Here is a 12,667-nt window from a genome sequence, read left to right on the forward strand (position 1 = left end):
AGAGACAGTTAAAACTTACTACTATTCCTACTTCGTCAAGTTGCATACGAGATCAAACACAATTAATCCGTTAATATCTGCCTGTGTGAGAATGATCGTGCATTAGAAATCAACACAAAACATTGCATCAGTGTGAACAGTGTGTAGACAGCAGACAGATAGGAAGCCGCAACAAACGTACAGAAACATTCACTTTGTGAAGTGCATTGATAAGGAGCGGAAGTGGAAGGATTGATGATGGAGGGTGATGATGCTGATGATGATGATGATGATGATGGGAAAGCATGAACGATACGTACCGACTAGGACCGTCACCTGGACGTTGATCTTGCCGTTCTCGCTGTTGGACGTGGAGTACACCTCGGCGGCGGTGGTGGTCGCTGCAACGGCGGCCGCAGTACCCCCGCCGCTACCGCCGGTAACCGTGGCCGCCGACAGGGCACCGCTCCCGTTCGCTGGAATGTTAACCGAACCGTGATGGTGCAGATGATGATGACCTCCCATACCACCATTGCTATTATGATTATTGCTGACTAGACCAACACCACCACCAGTACCGGGTGTGTGCGGGTTCATACCCGCCGACCCTACCGATCCCTTCGACTCGATCAGGTACGTCTCATCGTTATCCTTACCGTCCGGCGAACGCCGATCGTACTGATTGAGCGTGGGCGATCCACCACCGATCGGTGAGCCCGTGTTCTTGCCACGCTGCTGCTGCTGCTGCTGCTGGTGACGTTGCAGACTGCTTTGGTTGTTGTTGATGCTGTTCATGTGTCGCACATTGTTGCTCAACCCTCCACCACCGCCGCCACCGTTCATGATCGGTCCACCGTTGGTGCCGTTCGGGAGACTGTTGTTATTTACACTGTTCAGATGGGCGGGCGTGGTACCGTTGCTGTTGCCATTGTGATGATGATGCAGATGATGGGGAAGGTTATTGTTATTGCTACTGCCATTACTGATGATGGTGGTGGTGGTGCTGCTGCTGCTGCTGCTTGTGGTCGTGCTGTTCGTATGATTGGACGTGCTTGTGGTGGTGGTAGTGGTGGAGGTGGAGGAGGAGTTGGCATGCGGGGAGGATGCGTTAGTGCGCACGGAGGAGGATGAAACCGAGGCGGTGGACGATGACTGATTGTTATTGTCACCGTTTGCTGTCGCGGCTGCCGTTGCGATCGTCGTTGCTGTGGCCGCTGCCGCTGCCACACCGTCCGGCGTTGTGTATCCCTGTGAAAGGAAGAAGATCGAAACAAAAAAAACAGGGAACAATTAATAAACAAGTAGCATAAAATAAAGCTTTTATGTAGAATCCTGCCCGACTGGAAGCGTTTTTAGTGTGCTTCACTAGAAAAGAATTTTGTTTGGAACGAGAAATGTAATTACAAATTTATAATTACACTTCAAGCTAAAAACCATTCTAAAGACGCTCGCTATTGATTGTGCTCGCTAGCACACTAATGAGTTTTTTTGGGAGCGAAACTAAAGCATCGTCCAAACAAAGTGGAAAAATCCGTTCAAAAAGTATGAAAGATTGAGAAAACAATGAATATAATCCTTCTCTCTCTCGCTCTTCAATTCTCTATGATCTATTGTTAAGTGAAGTGGTTTGTTATCTATTGTTTCACTGTAGTTGGCTAATGTTTATAGATACCGTTGTACCCCGGGGGCATAGAGAACAAAGAGAATACTAAAGAAGCTCATAATAGTTTCTCACAAAGCAAAACATTGCAAACTGCATCAGAACAACAAGGGAAGGGAAAAAAGGGATATTTTCATAGGTAATTAATTATTTTTAGAACACCGAACACTCCCCCCCACCCCCGGGGTTGTGGGATTGACACCTTCTTTCTGCTTTCCCGTTGTACCTACCCTGTACCGTAAACCGATAATGGTATCGTCCAGCATCGTGGAGTCCCGTTTCTTGTCTCGCTCCAGATAAAAGACACGTCTCATTTTGGACTTAATTTTGAATTCCTTTCTTTTTCTATTTGCCGCACACAAACACCCCCAACACGCACGGGGCAAAAATGTCAATAGCACAGAAAATCGAACCTCTTCTTTGTGGTAGTAGTGCTGGTCCTTTATGTCCTTTTAGTGTTGTTTTTATACGTTCACACACACACACACACACACACACACAAATAACTGTCACTTTTGTAAAATGCAAACGATTGCACAATTTTCAAACAATAGCGCATATGCTTTACCATACAAATAAATGAACGCTTTTGATTTGGATTGTGGAGATGTTGGGGAAAAAACAGTTTGTTGTATTAAAGATTTTCTTTTTGCGTTTGTAATGTTGTACAGTTTCCACGAAACGACTGCACCGTGGTGGATTTGCTTAGGAGAGATGAAAACATTTCTCTTACAACGGAGAAGCAAAACTTTCCTCGGATTTTTTTTTGCGGTGTAAACCGATATTATGCCGAGAAATGGAAACGATGCACGGATTAGGGAAACTTTATGCATGCGGTGGGGATTATATGTGGAGTTTTTGGTGTATTCTTTTCACGTTGTTTGACTTGCGTTGTAGATTGTTGGAAAATTCTTCAGAATTTGTCGAGCGGCGGAGAAGATCATAAGTTTGTTGACCGTTCCAGGCAAGGGGGGTGAGGTTCAATATTTTGTTCAACAACAACAAGAAAAAGGCAATAAAACATTCAAAGAATAGTGAAGTTGGAAGACTCGAAACTTTTCCTTTTTACATAACACTCGCACATTGTGTTGTTTTCCTTTTTCATCCCATTATCTAACAAATAAAGCTTAAATGACCTCATCGTGACAGTGAAGGAATGTCAAGGGTAAATGCTTCTCTAGGTGTATTAATAATGAAAAATCCCCGGTATGTGCGATGTAATTTTTATCTAACGCTTATAATGAAGCTTGCTGGTATAATAAATGAAAGAAAATGCGACTTTTTTCCCACCTGCCACACTTTTAGCAGTATAGCAGCGCCACAAAGAAAAGAAACAAAATGGTAAAAGTAACTGATCCATGGTAAAGCAGATTTCCTTCCCGCGGTAAAATGGCGGCAAAGGATAATGAAATTTAATAAACTTGCTGCTGTGAAATTGTGTTCTGTTTATATATTTTTTCTCCTTTCAATATTTAATATTTTTCATAAACATGTTTTGGGAAAATGAAAATTTAATAAAACAGATTGAAAGAAGGATTAATTTAATGAATCGTTCCTGTTGCTTCTATCGTTTGTTTTTAATTGCATAGTCCACAAGGGGCGGGCCCGGTGGTGCATGTGATAAACGGCGCCGATTCACATGGCTGGACCGGGTTCAAATCCCATCCGGACCGTCCCCCCGTAGTAAGGACTGACTATCCGGCTACGTGGTAAAAATAAGTCTAGTAAGCCAGAAATGGCCGGCATGACCTCACAGGTCGTTACGCCAAAAAGAAGAAGAAGAAGTCTCTTCAATATCTCATAAATGTCTCACCTCAACTAAAATTTACTGTAAAAAAACATAAATAAAATTAAAGCAGATTCTTCATTGCCAAAATAATAAAAATAACATTTTTTTCAACATAATTGCGTAAGGTGCACAAATTGCTTTTTCAATTCACGGACGCTTGTAGTGTCATTTCCTGTGCAAATGGTTGATACTAGTCTTTCCTGTCAGAGCTACTAGTGATACGGTTTTTTTTTTAAAGACAATACTTTTTTATTAGCATCAAATGCAGTAAAATAAAACAATAATTGAAAAGGAAGTTCTATCGTCCGAACTCTTATCCCTCTTTCTCTCTCTCTCTCTCTCTCTTTCTCTCTCAAAAGGAGAGGCCCCAAAAGGCAGATGATTGCAGTGGAAAACCTTTGGACGCGCAGTTCCACGAAAGGAAAGGAAAATTTGGTTTCGCACACGTTTACGGTTGAAAGCTTCGAATCGTTTGTCTCCGGAAGTGAGCCGGTAAGCGGAACGGAGCACCAGCACCATTCAAGTAGAGGGTTCGTATGACCTTGTAGAATGTGTGGCGTATGTGGTGGATGAGCAAAAACAGACAAGACAGAATTGGGCAAAAATTGAATGGGAATTTTAAAATCATTATGGAAAGTGTGAAGCAGTTAACAGGCCACACTTCAAACGTCCAAAACGACTTCCGAACGTCCTACTGAAGGTCGTAACTGGTACTCCGGCCATATAAAAATAAGGAAATAAATATCCACCATGACCTTCACTTATGGGTCTGTTGTTGTAAATAAAACTAGAATTACTGAGTTTGGGTAAAAGAGATATCAATTAAGGATTGATAAACAGCTGTTCAACTACATAACTCCAAATCGAATAAAATGTTTTAACGAAGAAAAACACAATTAAACACCATGAAGAAATTATGTAACAAAGAAACTTCAAAATTTTCACTATGATAAAAAACATTTAAAGGAAAATTATTTTCTCTACCGTAAGCTTGCCCCTGGGCTTAAGCTATCAGCACTGTACCGAAGCATACGTGTGATGAGGAAAAATATTTATAAATGCTACAGCAAAAGTGTAAATTATGAGAAAAAAAACCCTAAACATAACACACATAGACACGAAATCGAAAGTGAAATCTACAAACGCACGGTGCGTGACGTTAAACGAACGTACGAATTGTGGGGAAGTAGTTGGGGTGAGATACACCTTTGCAGTACCATGTGTTGTTGTTGTTGTAGTTTACGAGCATCGGAACAGGTATTTTTTCGACTTTCAAGAATAGATTGTGTAAGGGTTCCGCGAAAGAAGCGCGCAAAAGAAAAAGGCTCTAAGCTCAAGCTTTTATATGATAATTGGACGTAAATAATGAAAAAAAAAGCTAAAACCCGGCGCTATAAACCAAGATGGCGGTAAACGCTGTTGGCGAATGACGAAAAATGGCCATTTCCAGCCGGGAATGCACTACAATGCGTTAATGCGTGCGTAAAACACAATCAACTTGCATCCGATTCACAATGTTTTGGTGGGGGAGGGGGAAGAGTGAGACGCAATGGTTATGTTGTCGGTATGTTCAACCCAACCGTGGCCATGATTGACCGGGGAGTGGTCAATTGAAAGTGATTGATTTTTGCAGACGGTTTAGAGACAGAGAGAGAAAAAAGGTGGTTAAAACGAGGATCGATGTACCCTCAATTGCCTTACATATCGTAATGATCCGGCCTTTTATGAACCGGTTGGAAGCTCATTGTAATGAATATATACCATTTAATTGCTATTAATTTTATTACTAACTTTGGATAAGGTTTGTACAGTTTAAGCAATCGTGTCTTGAATACTATAACTACCAAGCGTTTTAAGCGTTTTAAACAATTTCTAAGAGTTGTAGTATATTTTATAGTTTATTGCAGATCGTACTATAAAATATATATGTTAACCTCATGTTCTAACTACCTTGGGATTGTTTAACCCAAAAAAAAAATGCGATGAAAATAAAGCGTTCCAGTCAAAATGGCTGCTCCAGTAGTTCTAGTGTTAATAAAAAAAGCGTCCTCTACCCTACAGGACATTCCTTCAGAGCACAGGGAACACATAAACAATGGGCAATAAAAGCAAATCTCCCCATCGGCATACTGATCTAGGCTCTTTGCTCTTAAAATATTATTCCTTCCGAGGTGCGGGAAGAAGCATATTGTCCATTTTGCTGTCGAACCGTCCCGACGAGCGAAGATTATAATTAAAACTTAACTTAATCAAGCAAGCAATATATACGGCGTGGTTTACTGTCTTTTAGCTCTTTTATCTTTGCCCACATTTCGCATATTACGTCGTAATAAATAGTCAACTAAAGGCCGAACTCATTACTGCTTAATTAATTTGCTCCTGCATCCGTTCCGTTTATGCAATACGCATTACGCGAATGTTTTGATTCTATATTAAAGGTTTGTCCCCAGAAAGTTGATGCCGACAAAAGCGACTAATGCTACCCTTAAAGCAAAAGTTTCAACCAAACGACAATTTTATTTATGTTTGTCCTTTCGAAACAAAAGACAAACGCCGACTGTAATGGCGCAGATGAATTGAATCAATGATCCATAACGCTACGGCAAAACAAGATACGCACAGGCGGACGTTTCAATTCAATTGACATTGATTTTTGGCAATGGTGTGGATCTAATTTTCGGCTGTATTCACGCGAAATACAATTTGCTTGATGAAGCACAACATGGACATGAAAGAATATAGAAACACGGAGCAAACATCATTGCGTGCCTAATGCTTTAGGACATTTCGATGGGGATGTAACCATATTTTTTTTCGTGCAATTAAATTAGCAACACACGAATAAGTGTTATTTCCAGCTAGGAATGGAGAAATGGAATAAAAAGATTTGAGTTTGGCAAGAAGTATACAAAAATATATCTCAGAACTTCCATTCGACACCAATTAGATATCAACTGATTTTTGTTTTCTTATTTGCTTGAATTGCTTATCTTGAGCTATATACAGTGGAGCGCCGATTATCCGTGCTCATCGGGACTCAGCCCTTGCCGGATAAGCGAATATCACGGATAATAGGCATAACTTTTTTTATTGATAAATATTAGTGTTTAGTGTGTAATGGGTAGATTTTTTTTTATAAAGCTAGATGTTAATTTTCTTTTTTACACTTTGCAAAGCAAATCTGTGTTCTTTTTTTTAAATTTAAGCCAATTATATCGTTCCCTATTGAAGCTTTTATTTCTTGCCATCATCGGTTTTGCATGTCATATGTCAATTCTCCTTCGGAACTGTCATTTCCGAGCTGCACGGATAATGGGACAGCCGGATAAAAGGTACTCGTATAATCGGCGCTCCACTGTAATTATGTTATAGCTATAATATTAAATTTTGCTATAAAATTCTTTGTGTGTAGAAATTTAAAAAAAATCCACCTATATTTTGTGTATGTATCTGTGATTATGTGATTATGTATCTCAAACCATTAACTATGTGACACAATATTTAAAACATTCATTTATCAGTAAATTGTGATTCGGTATACAATGTAATGTATACTAGACTTGATGAAATTATAGCAACTATTCATTTGATTCACTTCAGTTATAAATTTCACACGTTACATTTCAAAATCTAATAACCACAACAGTAGACAGTATTGTTTTGCAAATAATTTAAAACAAACTCGCAGCACTGCATGATACTAATGATTGCTCATTCACCAACAACACTCAACCCACATATCTTCAACCTGGTGATCGTATTTCTCATACACGAAGATCCATCTAGGACGCAGTCCTTATCACGCTATGCTTTTCACTTAAAATGCCTTAAAAAAAAACGGCATCTCACTGTATTTGCTCACGCTCGGGTGTACAATATTTTTCAATCAACAAACTTTTGCACACACCCCCCCGAAAACCGTCACTCCAGCGTCAAATGAAGCGTAACGCATTGAGCCAAAAAAACACTGCGGCACGAAACGGAGTAAATATCACTAACGCGCGACCGATAAACCGATCACGTGTGCGCACGTGCGATGGACCGTTGTTGGATGGGAACTGAACGCAACTCGCCGGACCGAACAGGGCCGAACCGCTTTTGGGTGATTCGCTTCAGTCGATTTCAGGTGGGTGATGGAAATTTTGGCTTCGGCAACAAAACCCACCAACGAATGGCCTGTGGGGGGACGGGCGTTACACCCGTTCGTGGATGGGTAACGTGCGCACGATGATTCCTTGGCGCATCCTTCCAGTTGGCACGCGTTTCCACGTCCTAACTCGTTTCACACGTTTGTGTGAACAAGTGTGCGGGTGATTTGGCTTTAATGGAAGCAAAATAAGTTTCCTTTTCTTGCGTGTTAGTGTGTGCGTGTAACAGGGACACAACCCTCTAATCAAAGGGCGAATCGGCTGGAGGTAATGTAATGCAAAGTGAAGCGTTGTTTTTTTTAGCACCACACGTGGACTTAGGACGGGGTATCACGAACGAACCCCCACCTTGGTGTACGATCATCCAAAAAAAAAAAAATCCCTCCTAACGCATCGTAACGATAAAGGCGACGCGAGTTCGATGTGCGCCATGGCGTTTAGGGTGTGTTTGGGGGGGTTTTGTTTTGTTTCTTTTTTTCTTCGATACGCCTCAACAAGTGTGGGTGCGTGTTGGGTTGCACTTGCGTCGTTGTTAAACACAAGTGCATTCGGTTGGTGAACAAAACAGAAAAAAAGCCGGACATAGACCCTTTTTTGAGGTGTGTTTCCATCCATATGATCGTGATTTTTTTTAACCAAAAATGTGATGAAGTATTCGTGAGGGTATGTTTTCCCCATAACAAACGTAAGATATATTTGATTATTTATTTTTTGATACATATTTTTATTTTTTTTTTAAATTATTTTACTAAAATATTTATTTACAAATTCAACACGTTAAAATCTCGAACGCAAATTATTTTCAAATCCCAAAACACCGCCCAAAAGAATCTTTTGCCATTTTTTGCGCACCACAATGCCATCGCGCAATTTCCCTTCTGTCACGCAGTTTTCCAAAAACCATGCACAAAACAAGTTTTAATTAGTTAAAACTATCGATCAAAAGATTCACTCGGTGGGAAGTGCAACGAACGCAAAGTGAAAACCGGGACACCGAGCACCGGAAGTGCCGTGCGTGTACGTAAATGGTGTACGTAAAACGCGCACCAAACGCACGCCATTGACCGCGCGTGATGCAATTATAAACTGCAAACGAGGAGGTACCGGCTGAAAGGCGAGAAAGTTTTCGGTCCGCACTTGTGAGAAGGTTCTTGGTTTTGGGTAACCGCAACCGGAAAAGTTTGCCAATCAACGGAAATGACACTGTTGTAGATGGGGTTTTGCTATTTGAGTCGAGCGAAACACTTTGGCCCCCGTCAATGAGGATTAACAAATGGGAAATGTTACAAATAAAAGTTAAAAATAATTAAAACTATATTTAACATTTCTATACATACTTCTAAAACTTCATTTAAAAGAATTTATTAACAAAATAAAATCGAGAAAATTAAAATATAAAATCAGTCCATATAAACAATTGCATTACAAACAGCAAAGCTGATGAAAAAAGGGAAAAGCAAAATGTAAAACATCGCCGGAATGTTTCATGTACATGAGAGTACATTACAATGTATTGCCTACCCTTTATAAAGAAGGCACCTTAGTGCGTGCAACAATGTTGATATGAACCGAATATTGATTGATCGTGCGTTGATAGTGCTTTAAAGCAAAGTTTGACGCAGCGCAACGAATTACAACTATTTCTTGTACGCTTATTAACGTTTGCTATAATTAACAGAGCTTTGAACGAACAAATACTAATAGTGTGCCCCGTACAACAGACAACCTTCGCACAACAATCATTTCACTTCCTACTTTCAATCGACGAAAAGCAAGAAAAATACCGAGATTCGCCTGTTTACTACTCCTGGCACGGGTGTGTGTGTGTGTGTGAGTAAACGACTGAATCAATCAATTCAAACCCGTAGGAAAATCGTCATCATCAATCATGCATTTGGTGGGTGCACTGAGGCGTACGTAACGCCATTTGAGGTTCCGCGTCAAAGTTCACAAAAGTCTACTGAGCTGGAACCGAACGCCGCAAAAGGTGGATGAAACCCTTTGCAATGTTCACCGAACGTTAAACATTCCAAATTTGCCGTATAAACAGTCACACAATTGAGTAATGAAATAGTTGTGTAATGTGAATAAATTAATGGAGGATTATTTATACTAAAATTTAAGTAATTTAAGTTATCTGTACTATAGTATATGCAATCAGTTTTTTACAAGGATCCTTGGAAAAGCTAGAAAAAGCTTACGTCAAATACAGTTCTTCGTCCATGACAGCAACTCCCTGAATCCAATTAAACATTGTCTGGTTCAGTGTTTTTAGTTTGAGACACAACATTCATTACCATTGACAATAACACAAACATCGTGGCGGTGTTGTCCCGACAAATGAAAGATCAATTTGTTGCTGTGAAAAATTGTCTCTAACAAATCGAAACATTTCGCAGCAGCAAAATGTACGAAAGGAGGAAGTTTTAGGTCGCCTCCAGCAATCAAGGGAGAGCAACAGCAACATTGATTTAAAGTTTGGCAAATTAATTAAACCACCATTCGTAAGGAAAGAGGTACGATCTCTCGTTTAACTACCCAAAGTACACAATTCATTATTGGTTTTTTTCCAAAGAAGCTTTCTTGTGTTACATTTTGTACCGTTTCTAATTGTGTTTGGCAATTTTATGTTTACTTAGTCAAGTTCATTCTTTTTTTATCACAGTGAAGTCATGTTTCAATTTCGTTTGAAAAAATTGTTTCACTGCTTCAAAATTACTCCGAAAAAAAAACACGAATTCGAATCTCAGCCTGGTGACTATAATTTAAATACCAATAATGGCACCTCAAGTCACTCATGTCGTTTGCATTATAATTCAAAAACTTTTGATTGCCTTTCGTTTAAGCCGCAATTCTTTACTGCCACACCAACCATCGATTGGGTAGACACGGCTGTCGGTACAAAAATGTACCAAACTCTTACCGGTCGAATACGGTAAAAAGTAGACAATTTCAATTTTCCATCCCGCTCACCAGCACCGCGACAGTGCACAGTTTAACAATCAAAAGTTTCCAAACTGACTGGGACTGGGAAACGGGGAGCAGGAAAGGATGAGAAGGTACGTTTTGATATGTACCAGAGATTAGAGTGGACAGTGTACGTTGTGCTTGACTTTAAGTCTGTTTAAGAGAAAAAAAAAACATCGACAGATATAAAACGTTTGAAAGTCAAAGTTGAAGCAACGTCGAGAGTAGCACATCACGAGGCAAAACAGAAAAACGTTAACATTAGTAAGGGGTTTCAAATGGTTTTTTGCTGGACGAGATGGTGACAGCATGCTTCGTACGAGCTTTTCATCAAGTGCAATATGGCCACATATGCTCTATTGATTGGAACTGCCGAACTATCGCCACCCACTCGAACACTTCTATTTCCGGTGTATGCACAGAGGATCAAGTCCGAATTTCCTGATTTCCATCACCCTCACAAAAAGTTCGCCTGCCTCCACTGGTCCATCCGTTATTCGTCATTCCTCTAATCTGCCATAAATATTCAATGTCTACGGCAGGTCGTCAGTTATTGAAGGCTTAGTTATCGGAGTGTTGAGTGCAAAAAAGGCTGCACCGTTCTGTGAATGGTTCTAAACGTTCAATTTTGAAATTGAGCAGTTCTTTTCCGTAAGCCTCACATGCACTTTTGTACACTTCATCATCGTTTACAGGCTATGGAGGAGAGAAAAAGAGGACATTTAATGCGAACTCCCCGATGGACGTCCATCTATTTGCGGAGGCCTTTCATTGCCTTACTGATACGTTTGTCACATACAGGCTGCAAATTGAATTTTCGATAGCTAGCGAAAACAACGCCTTTTTGTATGTGATGATACTTTGTATCGGTTTTTTCTGCATTAGGTTTTCATTTGTATCATATGTGAATAAAATCGATGTTATGAAAAAAAGATATAAAATATAGACATATCTATGAAAACTTTAAAATTCATATCACGCTCCTTATTACACAAATAGTTGAATAACATACAATAAGATAAAACTATACTAAAGCCACCCGCTAACGGCTGTTTCATGTATCCTTAGTGCTTAGTAGTGCTTTTAATGTTTAAAGCTTTGGAACATCTCACCACTACTTCTATCTCAGCCGTGTTTTATTACAGACAACCAAAAAGTTTTCAAAGTCGTTCTCCTTTTACCGCACCATCGCGATGTACGACCAACTTCTATGCGAAGGGAATTGAATCACCATTGCCGACATTGAAAAACTTCTTAGGCTTATGAACTTTTAAGTTGTCCGCAGTTAACGTTCGCTTTGGTCGAAAGGTTTTCCCTTATCGCCCTTAAATCCTATACCAAGTGTTGATGGTGCAGCATTTATGCTGAGAAAATTAAATTTTAATTACTACTGCTCGCTACAACGAATGAAAGTCGATCGGTTGAGACGCTTGCGATTTTACGTTCGAGACTAAGCCACTACTTTAATGCCTTAGGTTCTTTTGGTGAGGTATTTCTGTGTTACAAATTTTATACGAAACAAACGGCGCCTCGTTGGATTTATTATTTCTTAGTCTAAACATGTACAAATCTAAACCCAAAGCTAACCCAGCTACGTAACTTACCTCTTGCGCTTGTAGTCGGAAGCGAGCCTCCTCTACAGCATCCTTTTTGGTCGTTAGGCCCTTATCGCGCAGTGATGTTCGTCTCACGGATTGTGCCCTGTTAAAGAGAGAAAGAGAGACGGGGGAAACGGTTAGCATCGTTCAGAGCTGATGGTACCGCTACCGCTGACACACGGCTACCGTTTTCCAATTTAGTTTTGTGGTTTTCACAAACAGCAAAAGGATTACGACACCAACTTCGCAGTGGTTTTGGTACGGCCAGACAATATACACCGACGTGGTGTGAACATGATATCTTAACTTAGTTCTCCGTAGACTAAGTTCTCGTGGGAGTTCTTTACACGTACTACCTTCTAGTCGGTATCTTGATGGCAAACTTTAGCCAAACAATTTGCTTAGTGTATAATCCTATTATCTATCGAGGGAATACAGTAATTCAGCCTGTTCAAAGCGGTAGCGACATTAATCTTAATTCTGTTTGAAGTGATCGCAAGAGATTCGTTTGCTCGATTCACAATTA

General features: G+C 40.1%; 1 protein-coding gene across 10 annotated transcripts in view; it reads right to left on the bottom strand.

Moving 5' to 3' along the window:
* Window positions 1–12,667, bottom strand: part of LOC125768359 (protein phosphatase 1 regulatory subunit 12B-like) — an 85,881-nt gene that overhangs the window by 3,668 nt on the left and 69,546 nt on the right. For all 10 annotated transcript variants that reach the window (XM_049435896.1, XM_049435897.1, XM_049435895.1 and 7 more), the window contains 2 exons: window positions 12,148–12,244; window positions 300–1,227 (listed from right to left, as the gene is read on the bottom strand). In XM_049435896.1, the coding sequence (XP_049291853.1) occupies window positions 300–1,227; window positions 12,148–12,244 (1,025 nt within the window). The remainder of the gene's footprint in view (window positions 1–299; window positions 1,228–12,147; window positions 12,245–12,667) is intronic.

The sequence above is a fragment of the Anopheles funestus genome, chromosome 3RL (assembly GCF_943734845.2).
Source record: "Anopheles funestus chromosome 3RL, idAnoFuneDA-416_04, whole genome shotgun sequence".
In the NCBI taxonomy this organism is placed as follows: Eukaryota; Metazoa; Arthropoda; class Insecta; order Diptera; family Culicidae; genus Anopheles; species Anopheles funestus.